Genomic DNA, 18,182 nt, shown 5'->3' with positions numbered 1-18,182 from the left:
CTTCCGATGGTTCACTCCCCAAATGGCCGCCACGGCTGGTGCGCTGCGGCTGGCGCATCGTGCCGATCCGAAACCAGAAGCCAGGTGCTTCCTCCCGGTCTCCCATGTGGGTGGCAGGGCCCAAGCACTTGGGCCATCCTCCACTGCCTTCCCGGGCCACAGCAGGGACCGGGACAGAATCCAGCGCCCCAACTGGGACTAGAACCCGGGGGTACCGGCACTGCAGGCAGAGGATTAGTGCACAGCACCCAAAAGACACATTGCCGTTTGTTGGGCAGTTCAGGAAAGAGCAGGACTTGGGGCTATCTGGACATGACTTTGACGTTGCTGGGACAAAAGGGAGAGGAAGGGAATGGGGCAGAGAGGAGCCCACCACCCTGGAGGCCCTGCCCAGTGACCCTACGTCTCCAGGGCACACACCCGGCTCAGGCACCAGCTTGGCGGAGCTAAGTTCAGAAAACAGAAGGCTCAGGCTGCATCCTCTGAAAAGGAAGGGATTTCTTTCTCTAAAGAACCAAATCCAAACACACACTACACAAACTTCTAGGCAGCTCTGTCACCCTTGGGCAATGCGACCCCTTTTTCTCCAAGTTGGATGGACTACCCAGTGTCAGAAAGTTTTCTGGAAAAACAAGTAAATAAAACCGCCAGCTCCTGGCAAACAAGTCGAATTGAAAATGCTGAGGCCTCTGTGAACTGCCTGGGAGACAACAAGAAACAGGAAAACTGTCAACCTCTGGGGGGAGCCTCAGAAGGGCCCCACCTTCCCGCGGACCACAAGTGTGAGTAAATAACCCAGGCTGTCATTCAGTGAATCTGAGGCAGAAAAACCACAGTCCTCTGGCGGCTGTTAGACCATCTCATGTCTCAGAGCTCAGCACACGCACACGACTGCCACAATGCAAACCCCTGGGAGTCATCTAAGACATACAAAACCCTGTGTTCGTTCGATGATACCTTCCTTGTTTACGGAGTAGGATGGAATTCGTTGGGTACCAGGAAATCTCAAAAAAAATAAAATAAAATAATGAAGACACAGTCATTCCGCAACAAAGTCAACCCCAGCACAGGAGGCAAGCTGCAGCCACTCACTTCCCGCAGTGATCCCCGGGACCCTCATCACGGCCCAGGGCAATTCATCCTGTCACTCACTAAAAGCCCCCACATCCCTGTTCTGTCCCAGACCAGAGGTATCCTGCTCTCACCAACACCCCAGACTTTCAAAACCTAGTGTTGGGGGTGTGCTCTGAGAGGGCTGTGTGTTCCTCACCCCTGACACCGGAAGGCAAGTCAGCTCAGGCTCAAACTCAACAGCGGGCCAGACCCAGGCTCCAGTCACCATTTATTGACGGACTGGGTCACCTTTGCAACTGCCTCCACTCATCCTGACATAGAGACAGCAATACTCCGAACAGGAATGACAACAGCCACATTCTAGGCCCTTAACACCCAGCCGGGTGGGGGGTGGGAGCCTGCCAAAGCAGATCCTTAGATGAGGCCGGTGATCGCCATCAATCACTGATTGCCGGGAGGGCTCCATGAGGGCTATCAACAGAACACACTGAACATGGGAGGGTGTCTCCAGACAGAGCTGGGGCCATTGTTGGTGCAAGGCAACATAAGCAGCAATGACATCCAAGCTAGAACAGACAACCCCCCTCCCTTTTCTTGTTTTTTTGAAGAGCCCCGGGGCAGAGGGAAGAGGCCTCAGGCTTGAAACCACACACACACACACACACACACACTGCACTTGGCAAGGCATCCTCTGGTCTCCAGAGGCTGGAAAACCTGTTTGCTCTGAGATCTTTCTAGAGAGCCACTAGGCAGCCAATAACAGAGGCCATAAATGTGATTAGTCCACCTTTTGACCCAGGAATGCCATGAAATCATTTCAAAGAAAAAAATGAAACCACGCCACTCACAGTGGGGAGAAATCTACAGAAAAGAGGCTGCCAACACCCCACCGGCCCACCCCAGAGGAAGGGGAGCCAACCCTGGAATGTGGGGACAACGCAGGCCTAAGGCTTGGGTGGGTTCAGGAAGGAATGAAAATATTGAGGACCAAGGAGAAAAACGTGCAGCACCAGACAGAGCCAAAAATGAGACCCAAGAGCCTGGGGCTCCGCTGCGAGCCAGTCCATACTGGAAGCAGCTGCCACCTCTGTAAACAGTTGGTAAATTAGGCAGTCAGGGATTTTCTGGTGCTGTGGGTTTTTTTTTTTTTTTTTTTTTTTAAGAGATTTCATGTCATGTTCGCATATTCCTGGTTTACTTTAAGTTTCTTTGTTCGGTTAATTAAATAAATACACACTTTTAAAACAAAGAAGAACAGATCCAAGTTGAGCCCAGCCAGGCCTTGAGACCCTCTAGAGAAAGGTTGGTTTCTGAAAAGGATTCCCAGGAGAAAGAGGTGCTCCCTCACAGGAGAGGAAGCGGCCCCCCCAGAAAAGACAACAGCACCCTATGTAGCCTCCCCTCTGCAGAAAAGCCACCCTGGGGGTGGGGGGCATTGCTGGGAGGCAGGCTGGGTGGTGGCAGCTGCCTGGGCCCAGGAAGCAGGAAGCAGCCCTACCTAGCAGGGCAGGTGTGTGTGTAGGGAGGGGGGAGGCTCAGCCCAAAGGGAACCCCCTTTTCAAGGGAGAAAGGGCCAGCAGCCACACCCTCCTCCCTGTCTTGTCTCTAGGTCACTATAATGGCCTGGTTTCCTAAGGAAGAGACCAGACCCAGTGGCTCCCTGGCAAGATATACAATGTAGCACTTGCATGCTCTGCTTAACACACACACACTGCACAGTAACATACTACTCACACATGCTATGTGGACACACAAACTCTTTGCACACATATATATTATCCACACAGGCACACACATTCTCTTTGCATGTGCACATACTAGTCATGCACACTATGTGGACACGCTGCATGCACACACACACACACACACACTTGCTGTGCACACACGGCTCTGCACACACACATTACATTCCCCTTGCCCCTACTGCCACAGCTGTGAGACTTCCAGGAAGCCTGCAGCTGCCCAGGCTGGAAGGGGACCCCTCATCCTCACTCTTCCTCCCCAGCAGCAGAGCCCAGGCCCCCAACTCCCTCCTTCCTCTCAGGAAGACCCCGCTGTGGGGAGGATGGGGAGAGGGAAATAAAGCCTTTTTCTAAAAATCACCCATTTCCTTCCATTCCCAGCAGGACCCTACTTGTGTGTCCCCGGGCAAGCCAGTTAACCCTCTCGGTCCCGTATCTATAAAACGGGTCTAAGGACAGCTCAGCTCGCGGCGCGGACAGAACTTGGCAGGCTATTGGCTCAGAGGACGCTGCTTCAGCTCGACAAGGCAGTCACAACGACCACCACCACCTCGGCATTCTCTCCACCTGCGGCGACCGCCAGAGCCGCGCTGGGGGTGAGGGGCGGCGGGAGCGAGGACACACCCCCCGAGGCTCCCAGCCCGACCTCCAGCCCACGCCCATTCCGGCGACGGCGGGGGAGGGTACCAGGTCCTGGGCTCCACCTGGGCGGAGAGGCCTCCGGCACAGAGAACGGTACTGGCCAGGTTTCCCCGCCCGGTTGCCCAGCCAACGCCCAAGGGGCGGCCGCCGAGCGCACCGGACTGGGCGCAGCGGGGCGAGCGCTCCAGGGCGCATCTGACCTTGGGGCTGCGGGAGGGCGACGGCCGCCAGCGGTCCAGCTCCCGCAGGGCGCTGGAGCTCAGAGAAAGACCCACACACACCTCACCTCGCCCCCCACGACCCCAAGTCTCGCCCACAGGCAGCCCAGGGTGCGCGGCAGACGGTGGCCACACCAGGTTCCCCGCCCAGGGAATGACCCCTGGCCAGGGTCCGCCGCCTATAACTCTGAGGGCGACTCTCCCCCGCGTCGGCCCCAAGCCCAGCCCGCGCGGCGGAGCGTGCGGGGCACTCACCGATGGACACGAGCTTGATGCTCTCGCGGTCCAAGAACTCGAGAGCCACCGACACGTTCTCCAGCTGCATCTGACGGAAGGTGGGCCGCTGGTGGTACTTGCGGTACATGTGCTTCTGGCTGAGCACCTCGAGCAGCGCGATGAGCCGCAGCCCATCGCTCAGGTCGGTCTGCAGGTTCCCGATGCGTTTGTTCACGCACTTGAGGTGCTCGTTGCACCAGCGGGTGAACGTGTTCTGCTGGATCTTCTTCCACGGCGCGTCCTCCGCCAGGTCCTTCTCGGTCACCGGCATCCTGGCGGCGGGGAGAGCGCGAGGCGCAACGACGAGCTGCGGCCGGAGGCTGGCGTCGGCGGGAGGCCCAAGGGCCGGGGGAGCGAGAACCGCAGCGGAGCGGGAGTGGGGCTCGAACTCGCTGCTAGCAGAGCCGCGGCCGGGGCTGCTCTGCGACCGCCCGCCTCTCACCGCGCGAGGCGCCTGGCCCCGCGCCTGCGCGCTGCGCCGCCCCGCCCCCGAAGCCCCGCCCCGGGCCGCCCCTCCCGCGGGGCGTCCCCGGGCCACGCTCGCCCCCTACCGCCCGGAGCGGGCACTGCGTCCCGCGGCCTCCAAGGGCGTCCGGGGATCCCGAGCTAGGGCTCTCCAACCCCACAGGCTTCTTCAGGAAAGAGCAGCCGCTTGGCAGCCGCGAGCCAAGGGACGTGCGGAGGGAGGGGGTGGGCGGAATGGGCGAGGAGCGGCGTGGGTCCTGGGGTAGGGGGTTCGTCATCCACTCACAGGTTCAGTAAGGGGTTTGCGCTGTGTGGCAGGCGCTTTTCTCAGAGCCTGGGGAGCAGTGGAACAAATAACAGAGAGAAGGAGTAAGTCATCTATCACAGATTAGCTTAGCAGTAGGAAAAGTGAAGACACGTTTGCCATTTGTGTTGGGTTTCTGCTGCTGCTCGAACAAGCTGCCAAAACTTTGTCTTGGAAGAAAAAAAAAAAGGCGGAGTTTATTACCTTGCCATGCTACAGGTTAATGTCCTGCACATGTGTCTGCGCCAACACCAAGGTGCTGCTGGGATGCGTTCCTTCCTCTTGCTTTGCCTACTCGGGCTTGTAGAAGCTGCCTGGGAATCCCGGTTCACGACCTCCTCCTCGGGTTTCACAGCCTTGCAAGTCTCTCCCACGTGCCCTCTCTCGGTTCTCCAGAGTCACAGTTCCCCTCTTCTAAGGACGCTTGTGATTGCTAGCCCAGGTGATGTCCCTGTTAAAGTCAGCTATTGCAGGTTACATTCACAGGTTCTGGGGATCAGGATCTGAACGTTCTGCCACCCACACCACACGTGGGGTCTTCACAGAAAATGAAAATGCTTTGCGTGGCTTTCAATTTTTTTTTTGCACCAAAATAAACTTATCTTTTAATTCCATTTTCCCTTGAAGCTACTGAAGTGCTCCTAGTATTTTTTTTTTTTTTTTTTGACAGAGTGGACAGTGAGAGAGAGAGACAGAGAGAAAGGTCTTCCTTTTTGCTGTTGGTTCACCCTCCAATGGCCGCTGCGGCCGGCGCATCGCGCTATTCCGAAGCCTGGAGCCAGGTGCTTCTCCTGGTCTCCCATGCGGGTGCAGGGACCAAGACCTTGGGCCATCCTCCACTGCACTCCTGGGCCACAGCAGACAGCTGGAGTGGAAGAGGGGCAACCGGGACAGAATCCGGCGTTCCACCCAGGACTAGAACCCCGTGTGCCGGCGCCACAGGCAGAGGATTAGCCTATTGAGCTGCAGTGCCGGCCAGTGCTCCTAGTATTTTAAGCACCTACTCGGTAGGTACTCATCCAGTTGTTGTGTTAAGACCCAGCCCGCATGTACTGAGCACCTGCTATGCACCTGTGACAAGCTCTGTTGCTAAGTAATTTTCATGCTATAGGCCCCATGTGACAAGAGTTAACCTAGGAGTTAAGTGGCTTGTCTAGGCCATGCAACACATCAGAAATGGAAGCTAAGTCTGCAAGAGAAGCTCGGGTTGCCCTGGGGCCAATGAAGAGGCTCTGAATCCAGGTTTGGGAGAATTGGGGCAGGCAGGCTTCCTAAGAGGGCACAGCAGGATGGCCAGCCTGGGCTTCCAGGCATTTGTGGGTATCCTGGGCTTCTGCGTATCATGCTGAGTGCTTTGTTCAGATGCATGGCCTCACTCACTGGAAATGCTGACAGTAGCCAGAGGGAAGGAGCACACTGCCCGGCCCTGGCCACAGGGACTCATTCCCACAGCAGTGATATAGTGAGGAGATTTGCCGGGGCTCAGCTGGTGAGGACTGGACAAAGCTAGATTGGAACTTGGATCGGCTTCCAAAGGCTGTTCTCTGCCTGGGAGGTGCCTTTGTCCTCCCGATGGGCCGAGCAGCAGAATCACTGGAGACAGAGGTGGTGGGAGCCTCTGACTTTCCCAGGCTACAGGTCAGGGTTCCTCCTATGTTCTCCACCCAAACTCATCCATCAAAACTTATCAGCCAGTGTCTCACTCCTTCTAGGACCTCCTCCCTGCAAGGTGAGACTGGAGCTAAGTGATCAGCTATGTGTGTCACTGAAAAAGAAAAAAGAAGGGGCTGGCGCTGTGGCGCAGCAGGTTAAACTGTGATCGTAATGCCAGCGTCTCATATGGGTGCTGGTTCAAGTCTCGGCTGCTCCACGTCCCATCCAGCTCCCTGCTTATGTGTCTGGGGAAGCAGCAGAAGATGGCCCAAGTCCCTGGGCCCCTGCACCCATGTGGGAGACTCGGAAGAGGCTCCTGGCTTCAGCCTGGCCCAGCCCCAGTCATAACCAGCAGATGGAAGATCTCTGTCCCTCCCCGCCTCTCTCTGTAACTTTGCCTTTCAGATAAATAAAATAAATCTTTTTTTAAATGAAACAGGTAAGGTGAATTATAGTCATGGATCTGATTTAATTCCATGTTAGGGTGACCAGCTATCCCAGTTTGAACAGAACCAAGTCATCTGCTGGGATACAGGCCTTTGAGTCCTACAACTAGGAAAGTCCCTGGCAGCCCAGGCCAAGTTGGTCATCCCACCCCGTATAGCCAAACCATGATCATTTCAGTGTGCAACTGATATTTTTAAATAGTTTTACATGTTGACGTTTTTTGGTACTGCCTTTCAAAGTTTATGTGTATTTCACACTCACAGCACCTCTCGCTTCACTTGGCCACATTTTAAGTGTGTATCTCTCTCTCTCTCTCTCTCTCTCTCTCTCTCCCTATGTCTCTGCCTTTCAAGTAAAATGAAAACAAGTAATGTTTAAAAAAATGACTACATTTAAACTCAACATCCACCTGTGGCTACTGGTAGCAGTTGTACTGGACCCTGCAGGTGTGGAGATGTACTTGATGCTGAAATAAACTGGTTAGCAAGCTGGAGGCGCTGAATGTTCTCCTCCGGGTTCTGAGCCCCATCCTGTATATGAAATGCACCTACATCCGTCAGAAGTCTTGTTCTGGGGGAAGGTCCCAAGTGGATCTTCATCCAGTGGGTTCTGGGCCTCTTGGGGTCTACTGCTATGGTCACAGGATGTGCTTGCTTATCAATAAAAATAGGAGGAGAAATAATAGAAACAGACACTGCCATCTCTTGAGTGTTGGCATTATTTCATCTAATCTCCCCTGGAACTCTAGGAGGTGATATTATTATCCCCATTTTACAGGTAAGGAAACCGAGGCCGGAAGGGGTGATCATGTGCCTATTGCCACAGAGTGGCATAGAATTAACATTAACAGTCATGATTAAGAGCAAGGACCTGGGGCCTGCACAGTGGCGTAGCAGGTAAAGCCTCCCGTTCCAGTTCTGGCTATTCCACTTCTGATCCAGCTCTCTGCTATGGCCTGGGAAAGCAGTAGAAGATGGCCCAAGTCCTTGGGTCCCTATACCCACATGGGAAACCTGGAGGAAGCTCCTGGCTCCTGGCTCCTGGCTTCAGATCGGTGCAGCTCCAGCCGTTGCACTCATCTGGGGAGTGAACCAGCAGATGGAAGACCTTTCTCTCTCTCTCTCTGCGTCTCCTCTCTCTGTGTAACTCTTTCAAATAAATAAATAAATCTAAAAAAAAAAAAAAAAAAAAAAGAGCAGGACCTGAGAGTGGGCATTTGGAACAGTAGTCCCATATCTGAGTGCCTGATTTCAGTCCCAGCTCCTCCACCACTTCTGATCCAGTTTCCTACTGATATGTATTCTGGGAGGCGGCAGATGATGGCCCAAGTGCTTGGGCCCCTGCTACCCTTGTGGGAGACCTGGATGGAGTTCCAGAGACTCCTGGCTTTGGGTTGGCCCAGCCCTGGCTATTGTGAATATTTGTGTGTGTGTGCATGTGTGTGTATCTCTGTCTCTCTCTCTCTCTCTCTCTCTCTCTTTCTCCATGTCTCTGCCTTTCAAGTAAAATGAAAACAAACAAATAATATTTTAAAAAATGACTACATTTAAAAAACAAACAAACAAAAAACAAGAAGTAGGGACTGGAGCTGCCCTTGACCTTGTCTCCTTACTGCAAGGTGTCTGGCGCGTAACAAATCTTCCCAGGCAGTCGAATCAATTAATTCACAGGCTTTTATTGGGGTTCCGCTCCCAGGCGAGGTTCCCTGGTCCCAACAGAGCAACAGAGCAGGGGCCGGGGAAGTCCCGTGTCAGAGATTGGGAGTGCTCCTTTTATAGATTCAGGGCATGGGGGTTAAAGGTAGAGGAGGGTCTGATCCTCATTGGTTGACCTTTAGGCACCCGCGGGGACCTTGACAAGGACTCTTCATTCCCGGAAGTATAGGCCTTCCCTCCTTGCGGCCCCCAAAGCTACCACTTACCTGTAACCTGCACTGACGTGTTGTCTCCTAGGAGCATCTGATAAGTGAGAAAGTCTTTGTTGGCACTCAGCATGGAAGCACCACAGAGGAGCTGTGTCATAGTGGGTTAGGCATCCACCTCAGGAGCTGACATTCCATAGGGACGCTGGTTCGTGTCCTGGCTATTCCACTTCTGATCCAGCTCTCTGCTAATGGCCTAGGAAAGTAGTGGAGAATGGCGCAAGTGCTTGGGCCCCTGCACCCATGTGGGAGACCCATAAGAAGCTTCTGGCTTCGGATCAGCTGAGCTCCGGCCATTGCATCTATTCTGGGAGCGAACGAGTGTATGGAAGACCTTGCTCTATGTCTCTCCCTCTCTGTCTGTAACTCTGCCTCTCATATAAATAAATAAATGCTTAAAAAAAAAAAAAAAAGCACCACACACAGCTATCACTGTCATAATGTTGACTTGAAACGTGGAGAGCCCAGACTGGACGCTCCAGACTTAGAAGCGGCTTTCCAAAGGGAACAGAGATAGAGAAGCAGGCCTTGCGCAATGAATTTATGTCCTTCCCAGGGTGGGGCCCTGGACTTCTTTGCTACAGGGTGGGGGCCTTGTCAGTTGTAAATTTACACCCGCATCCACACCCCGCCATTGAGAAAGGGAAGCAAAACACAGAAGGGGAGGTGTGCTCTGCCTCCAGCCCTGGAGGAAGCAGAGCTGGTTTCTGTAGCAGCTCCCCCATCACAGCCCTGGCAGGGAAGGCCCTGGGTCCATGTGCGAGGGGTGCTGGCCGAGCAGGACCACCCTCAGGGTGGGCGCCTTCCCCACAGTGGGTCCTGTCCTGAGATGAAGTGCCTGCTTGAGGAAGGCGCAGGTTTTCACCCCAGGCCTCCTACTAAGGCAGGGTCCAGAATGAGCAGAGCGCTGTTGGCTAGGGCCCTGCTCTGCGGACACACCAGCGGGCTCAGTGGTGACATGCAGGCTCTATTTCGAGCCCAGAGCCATAGGACTTGCCCTTCCCTGGGCTGGATCATGAGCTAAGCATCTGGTTTTTGTTTGTTTAAGATTTATTGATTTATGTGAAAGGCAGAGTGACAGAGAGGGAGAGACAGAGATCTTCCACCTTCTAGTTGGTTCCAAGAGCCCGGAATGCCATCTGGGTCTCCCATGAGAGTGGCCGGAACCTAAGCACTGGGCCATGACCTGCTGGCTCCCAGGTACATTAGCAAGGAGCCAGATGAGAGGCTCCGAATAGTCAGGACTTGAATCAGGCACTCAGGTGTGGGATGCAGGTGTCCCGAGCAGCAGTTTCACCTGCGAGCCACGCCTGTCTCAGGAGGACTCTGAGCATCTTCCCCACGTTACACCTAGGGAGACAAAGGCACAAAAAACAAAAGCAACTCACTTACTTTAGGTTGGATACAGGTATTAAATGTCGGAATCTGCATGGGGAATGCTGGCAGAAGCAGCTGCAGAAGGCAGCCATGACTCCTAGCTCTGCCGTCCCCCAGAACCCACGGCCCTGACTGCCTAGCAACGGGCAAAGAATGAGGGCGGCGGCCACCCTGCACTCCACTGCTGGGTGTTGTCCATCAGCGGGGTCAGAGGCAGAGCTGCCCAGGGCCTTGACTCCCTCCCACTGGCCCTTCCAAGCCCAAGGTGGAACCCAAAGCCAGAGCATGCCTTGCACCCCACCCCAGGACTGCTGGAATTTAAAAAAAAAAAAAAAAAAATGCAAGTGGCTAGGCCCTTGTCCTCCACCCAGTCTGGCTTTCACTTCTGCAGAAGATTTCATGTGAGAGTCTCGTTTGGTTTTGGGTGTTTTTTTTTTTTTTTTTTTTTTCCTAAATGCAGATAAATGCCACAGAATACTTTTCTGCTAAAGACAACTCTGTCCAGTTGCCACTCACTTGGCAACCCAGTCCGCTTTCCACCTTGCCAGCAGCCTTGAAGCTCACAAAGCCCTTTCCCATCCTGATCTTGCCAGCCAGGACCCACAGGAATGTTTGTGGAGGCCTAAGGACAGGGCTGATTATCTCCATCCCCAGCACCTCACCGAGTGGAGGCATTTGGGACCACTTGCTGAACTGCCACAAAGCAGGGAAGGGTGAAGTGACTCACACAAGGTCAGGGTTAGACTCCACCAGTGGCATGGACCTCTCCTGGGAGTGTGCAGAGCGTCAGGGGTCACCTGACCTCCTGAATCAGAAGCTGCCATTTTCCAGTACCCACGGTGATCGACATGCTCGCGCAGGTTTGGTAAGTACTGGATTCAGCACACCCAGTAGATGCACTCCCTTGGCATTAATGGCATCCTCTGGAGAAAGTTAAAGCATGCTTCTCTGCCGGCACCAGTATCACCTCTGCTGTGCCACCATGCCCAGGTTCAGCAGGGTGAGCGATTCTCTCGCATTTATGCTCACATCAGCTTAGCGCTTATCAGGGCTGATACTGTGTGTCGGTGCATCACCTGAATCATATCCATAATGTATCCATTAAGACAGCTCCCAGGCAGGTACTGCAGTGCAGCAGGTTGAGCCGCTGCTTGGGAAGCCCACATCCCATATTGCGAGCACCAGTTTGAACCCCTGACTCTTCCACTTCCAATCCAGCTCCCTGCTAATGCACCTGGGAGGCAGCAGATGATGGCTTAAGTGCTGCCATCTATACCCATTTCAAATAAATAAAAATAAACAAACATTCAAAAGGACATTTAGGGACTCGTGCTGTGGCACAGTGGGTAAAACTGCCGTGTGTGCCATATGGGCACCAGTTCCAGTCCTGACTGCTCCTTTTTCGATCCAGCTCTCTGCTATGGCCTGAGAAAGCAGTGGAAGATGGCCCAAGTGCTTGGGCCCTTGCACCCATGTGGGAGACCTGGAGGAGTCTCCTGACTCTTGGCTTTGGATCGGTGCAGCTCCGGCCGTTGCGGCTGACTGGGGTTTGAACCAGTGGATTGAAGACCTTTCTGTCTCTCTGCCTCTCCCTCTCTCTCTCTGTAACACTGACTTTCAAATAAATGAATAAAACTTCAAAAAAAAAGATGTTTATTTATTTATTGGACAACTATACTCCCAGAACAATTCCAAATAAATTAAAATTACAGGTTCTCTTCTGTACACATAGTAAATTATTTATTTTGAAAAGAAAGAGGAATGTGATTTATTAAGAGAAAAATCAATTTTTCCACATTCTGTCTAAATAAATTCTGCATATCTGTTTTTAAAATATCAGGTTGAAAGGCCAGCATTGTGGTTCAGCAGGTTAAACCACAAACAATGATGTCAGCATTCCATATCAGAGTACAGATTGGAGTCCCAGCTGCTCCGCTTCCAATCAAACTCCCTAGGAAAGCAGTGGAAGATGGTCCAAGTCCCTGGGCCCCTGCCACCCATGTGGGAGCCCTGATTGGAGTTCCAGGTTGCTAGTTTTGATGTGGCCCAGTCCTAGTTGTTGTGGCCTGTTGGGGGGTGAACCAGCATATGGAAGATCTCTTTCTCTGTGTCTGTACTTCTCTCTGTGTGTCTTCTTCTTTCAAATAAATAAAATAAATATTTTAAAAATATATATCAAGTTGAGATAATGCCATGTTATTGGCCTGCCCAGGACACCTATATATCTCAATATGGTTCTGTATGCAGATAACAGAAAAAATAAGTCCAGGAAGGATTTATAGCAGTGAACCAGGGTAGTCACTAGGAAACAAAAATTATAAGAACTCTTAGTCTTTTTTCCAAAGATTTATTTTATTTATTTGATATCAAGAGTTAGAGAGAAAGAGAGAGAGAAAGAGATCTTCCTTCTGCTGGTTCACTCCTCAAATGGCCTCAATGGCTAAGGCTAGGAGCTTCATCCTGGTTCACTCCTCAAATGGCCTCAATGGCTAAGGCTAGGAGCTTCATCCAGGTTCACCATGTGGGTGGCAAGAATCCGAGTGCTTGGAACATCCTCTGCTGCTTTCTCATGTGCATTAGCAGGGAGCTGGATCAGAAACAGAGCAGCTGGGACTTGAATCTACACCCATATGGGATGGCAGCGCCACAGGTGGTGGCCTAACCTAAGTCACAACACTGGTCCCAGAACTTTTCCTCTTTATCATAAGGACTATCTTCATTGTTTCTCCAATTATTTTTTAAACATACACAGTTGGTAGAAATGTAAAATGGCACACCCCCACCAGAAAAGATTTCTTAAGAAGTTAAACTTGCATCTACTAAATGCTCCAGCCATTCCACTCCAAGGTAATTGCCCAAGGGAAATAAAAGCACAGGTCATTTAAAGACGTCCATAGTAGCTGTATCTGTAACTGCCCCAAGTCTGGAAATAACCTAAGAGTATTAATAAGACCTTAATGGACCAACAGGCTGAGGTGCATCCAGCCAACAGACGGGTGCTTGGCAAGGAAAAGGACCACCAATCGCTGCACATCTCAGCATGATGATGCCAGGTGAAAGGAGCCAGGCCAGACCAGAACACGACTGCATTTTACATAGAACTTTTTAAAATCTCAGTCAATTCATCGTGACAGAAAGCAGATCAATGTTTGCCTGTGGATACAGAAGCTGAACAAGGAGGATGTTATAAGAGGGAATTGTTATAAAGGAAATGTTATAAGGAGGGACATTATATGAGAGAATGAGGGAGCCAGCACTGCGGTATAGCAGGTAAAGCCGCTGCCTGTGATGATGCCATCATCCTATATGGGCGCCGGTTGGTTTCTTGGCTGCTCCACTTCCTATCCAGCTCCCTGCTGATAGCTTGGGAAAGTAGCGGAAGATGGCCCAAGTCCTTGGGCCTCTGCCACCCATACTGAAGACCTAGATGAAGCTCCTGGCTCCTGGCTTTGGCCTGGTGCAGCGCTGGCCATTGCAGCCACCTGGGAAGTGAACCAGAGAATGTAAGATCTTTCTGTGAGTGTCTCTCCCTTTCTCTCTCTCTGTAACTCTCATTTTCAAAATAAATAAATCTTCAGGGGCCGGCGCCGTGGTGCAGTAGGTTAATCCTCTGCCTGTGGCATCGGCATTCCATATGGGTGCCGGTTCTAGTCCCAGCTGCCCCTCTTCCAATCCCGCTCTCTGCTATGGCCTGAGAAAGCAGTAGAAGATGGCCCAAGTGCTTGGGCCCCTGCACCCGCATAGGAGATCGGGAAGAAGCACCTGGTTCCTGGCTTCAGATCGGCGCAGCTCCGGCCATTGTGGCCAACTGGGGAGTCAACCAGCGGATGGAAGACCTCTGTCTCTCTCTCTGCCTCTCCTCTCTCTGTCTAACTCTGCCTTTCAAAATAAATAAATAAATCTTTTTTTTAAAAATGCAAAATAAAAAATCTTCTTAAAAAGAAAGAGAGTTTGAGGGGACAGGCATTTGACCTAGCAATGAAGACACCCATGTGTGGCTTTGGAATCCCTGGGTTCACTCCCCAGCTCCGGCTTCACTCTAGCTTCCTGCTAATGAGCACCGGGACCGGCAGTAGCGATGGCTCAAGTAGCTGGGACCTGTATTGAGTTTCCAGGTTCTGGCTTCTGCCCCTTGGCCATTGTATTTGTCTTTTTTTTTTTCCTTTTTATTGTCTTTTTTTCTTGGTTGTATTTGTATTTGGAGAGTAAAGCAGTAGATGGGACCTCTCTCTGTTTCTGTCTCTCTACCTATCAGATTAATAAATAAGAATAAAATGAGATTGGGGGGGACATAGCACAGCAGTTGAAGCTGTTGCTTTCAATGCCACTAGTATCGCATATCAGAGTGCCAGTTTGAGTCTTGTCTGTTCCGCTTGTGATCCAGTTTCCTGCTGATAGGCCTGGAAGGCAGCAGATAATGGCTCAAGTACTTGGGCCCCTGCTACCCTGATGAAGTTCCAGGTTCCTGGCTTCAACCTGGCCCAGACCCAGTTGTTGCAGCCATTTGGGGAATGCACCAGCAGTTGGAAAATCTCTCTTTCTCTCTCTTTTCCTCACTCTGTTGACTTCCTTTCAAATAAATAGACAGATATTTTTCTAAAAAGTATGAGGAAATTTTTGGAGTGGTGAAAGAGTTTACCACTCTTACTATAGTGATGGCTTCCTGGCTACACACACACACCCATATACTAGCATATTTCAAAAAGTTCATGGAAAAATGAAATTGAAAAGTAAGTTTATTTTGGTGTGAATTTTGTTTAAATCCATGCATAATTTTTCACAATACATATTTTCCATAAACTTTATAAAAAGATTTATTTACTTATTTGAAAGAGTTACACAGAAAGAGGATAGGCAGAGAGAGAGAGAGAGAATTTTCTTCCATCCAAGGGTTCACTCCCCAATTGGCTGCAATGGCCAGAGCTGTGCAATCCGAATCCAGGAGCCAGGAGCTTCCTCTGGGTCTCCCACATGGGTGCAGGGGCCCAAGGACTTGGGCCATCTTCCACTGCTTTCTCAGGCCATAGCAGAGAGCTAGATTGGAAGTAGGGCAGCAGGGACTCGAACTGGTGCCCATATGGGATGCCAACACTGCAGGTGGCGGCTTTACCCGCTACACCACAGTGCTGGCCCTCATAAACTTTTTTTTAAGTTTCACTTATTTGAATGGCAAAGTGACAGAGAGAGGGAGAGGGAAAGAGATAAAGAGAGAGAGAAAAATCTTCCATACACTGGTTCATTTCCCCAAATGCCCACATGAGCAGGGGCTGGTCCAGGCCCAAGACCAGGAGCCAGAAACTGCATCTAGATCTCCCATCAGGGTGGCAGGAACTCAAGAACTTGGACTACCATCTGATGCCCCCTTGGCTCACTAGCAGGAATCTGGGTCAGAAGAAGAGGTCAGACTCGACCTCAGGCACTCAGAAATGGGTTGCAGGCATCCCAGGTAGCAGTTTAATCCACTGTACCACAATGTCTGCCCCTATGTACACTTTTTTTTTTTTTTAATTTTTGACAGGCACAGTGGACAGTGAGAGAGAGAGACAGAGAGAAAGGTCTTCCTTTGCCGTTGGTTCACCCTCCAATGGCCGCCACGGTAGGCGCGCTGTGGCCGGCGCACTGAGCTGTTCCGATGGCAGGAGTCAGGTGCTTCTCCTGGTCTCCCATGGGGTGCAGGGCCCAAGAACTTGGGCCATCCTCCACTGCACTCCCTGGCCACAGCAAAGAGCTGGCCTGGAAGAGGGGCAACCAGGACAGGATCGGTGCCCCGACCGGGACTAGAACCCGGTGTGCCGGCGCCGCAAGGCGGAGGATTAGCCTACTGAGCCACGGCACCGGCCCTATGTACACTTTTTTTAAAAAAGATTTATTTATTTACTTGAAAGGCAGAGTTACGGAGAGGCAGAGGGAAAGAGAGAAAGAGAGAGGTCTTCCATCTGCTGGTTCACTCCCAAAAGTGGCCAAAATGGCAGGAGCTGGGCCGATCTGAAGCCAAGAGCCTGGAACCTCTCCTGGGTCTCCCATGTGGGTGCAGGGCCCCAAGGACTTGAGCCATCCTCCATTGCTTTCCCAGGCATCTCAGCAGGGAGCTGGAACAGAAGTGGAGCAGCCAGGATTTGAACTGATGCCTACATAGGATGCCAGCACTGCAAACAGCAGCTTTATCTGCTACACCATAGTGCTGGCCCCTCTGAACTTTTTGAAGACAATGCATGTGTATGTATGTGGATATTAAAACTTGTTAAGTTGTAGACTTTTTAAAAAAAGAGTTATTTATTTGAAAGACAGAGCAACAAAAGGAGAGAGAAAGACAAAGAGGGAGAGATCTGTACCCATTTGTTCACTCCCCAAACGGCCTTAACTGCCAGGACTGTGCCAGGCCGAAGCCAAGCACCAAGAACTCCATCCGGGTGTCCCACCTGGGTGGCACGGACCCCAGCATTTGAGCCATCACCCACTGCCTTCCCAGGTTCATTAGCAGGGAGATGGATCAGAAGCGGTGTAGCCAGGACTCGAACCTGCGCTCTGATACAGGCTGCAGGTGTGGCTTAATCTGCTGCAGCACAGCACCTGCCCTAAATCAGACACTTTAAATCTGTGCGGTTTACTATATATCAGTCACACCAAAAATTAAGAGAGAAAACAAGTTTGTTTCACTATCATGGGCAGGCAAAAAAGAAGGATAAATTCAAAGGCACACCTCAGAGAAATATGAGCCCTTTCACCTCCTGATGGGTCTGAGTCCCCGAAGCCCCACTCCCCATCCCTGCAGAGGCTAGTCGCGCCTGTGTGCTCTTCGGTTGAACCTATCAAAGGCAATCTGTGCCTCTCTGTTCCCGTGGACGCCTGCAGCAGCAGATGAAGCGGGATTCTCCTGAAATGGACTCAGATACGGGCTCCTCACCTCCCCGCTCCCTGAGCGCCCCTGCATCTCCCGGCGGAGGTTGCAGGCGGCGAGGAATGTGATGACATGTTTACTTTGGAGCAGACTTTGGCCGGGGAATACATTCTCAACTCAGACCAGACTCCGGCCCTGATAGGAGAGAGGCCCTTCCCAAAGTGAGAGGGCAGTGCTGCTGCAAAGTGGGGGACTTACAGACAGCACAGAGCCTTGGTTCCTGGTTTCCCTCTAGCCTAAACCAAAGGAGCTCTTGAGTAAGGACGTGTATTGCTAAGTAACAGGAACAGCTGGAACAGGGTGGCCAAGCTTAGCTAGGTCTCGTGGGGTTCCTGACCTCCAAGGGTGGAGAGATTTGGATTTTGCCCTACACTTTTTGAGGTGATGCATATGTTCATCTTTATTTATTTATTTATTTATTTATTGACAGGCAGAATGGACAGTGAGAGAGAGAGACAGAGAGAAAGGTCTTCCTTTGCCGTTGGTTCACTCTCCAATGGGTGCCAAGGCTGGCGCGCTGCGGCCGGCGCACCGCGCTGATCCGAAGCCAGGAGCCAGGTGCTTCTCCTGGTCTCCCATGGGGTGCAGGACCCAAGCACTTGGGCCATCCTCCACTGCATTCCCTGGCCACAGCAGAGAGCTGGCCTGGAAGAGGGGCAACTGGGACAGAATCCAGTGCCCCGACCGGGACTAGAACCCGGTGTGCCGGCGCTGCAAGGCGGAGGATTAGACTAGTGAGCCGCGGCACCGGCTATGTTCATCATTTTTTAAAGATTTATTTTTATTTATTCAAAATGCAAAGTTACAGGGGCCGGTGCTGTGGCATAGCAGGTAAAGCTGCCGCCCGCAGTGCCAGCATCCCATATGGGCGCCAGTTCAAATCTCAGATGCTCCACTTCCCATCCAGCTCTCTGCTATGGCCTGGGAAAGCAGAGGAAGATGGCCCAAGTCTTTGGGCCCCTGCATCCACATGGGAGACCTGGAAGAAGCTCCTGGCTTCAGCCTGGCCCAGCTCCAGCTGCTGCGGCCATTTGGAGAGTGAACTAGCAGATGGAAGACTTCTCTTTCTCTCTGCCTCTCCTTCTCTCTCTATGTAACTCTGACTTTCAAATAAATAAATAAATCTTTTTTTTTTTAAAGACAGAGTTACAGAGAAGGGTAGAGA

At 51.9% G+C, this 18,182-nt stretch overlaps 1 protein-coding gene and 1 long non-coding RNA gene across 6 annotated transcripts in view; both read right to left on the bottom strand.

Annotated features, from left to right (window-relative positions):
* Nucleotides 1-4,369, bottom strand: part of FLNB (filamin B) — a 154,505-nt gene extending 150,136 nt beyond the window's left edge. For all 5 annotated transcript variants that reach the window (XM_062201154.1, XM_062201158.1, XM_062201155.1 and 2 more), the window contains exon 1: nucleotides 3,932-4,369. In XM_062201154.1, coding sequence (XP_062057138.1) covers nucleotides 3,932-4,223 — 292 coding nt within the window. In that variant the 5' untranslated portion in view covers nucleotides 4,224-4,369. The remainder of the gene's footprint in view (nucleotides 1-3,931) is intronic.
* A 5,385-nt stretch (nucleotides 4,370-9,754) lies between these two features.
* Nucleotides 9,755-18,182, bottom strand: part of LOC133766504 (uncharacterized) — a 33,007-nt gene continuing 24,579 nt past the window's right edge. The window contains exon 4 of the long non-coding RNA XR_009866718.1: nucleotides 9,755-10,092. This is a non-coding gene — a long non-coding RNA (uncharacterized LOC133766504). The remainder of the gene's footprint in view (nucleotides 10,093-18,182) is intronic.

The sequence above is a fragment of the Lepus europaeus genome, chromosome 9 (genome assembly GCF_033115175.1).
Source record: "Lepus europaeus isolate LE1 chromosome 9, mLepTim1.pri, whole genome shotgun sequence".
NCBI lineage: Eukaryota > Metazoa > Chordata > Mammalia > Lagomorpha > Leporidae > Lepus > Lepus europaeus.
This window is presented reverse-complemented; position numbering and strand designations above follow the sequence as displayed.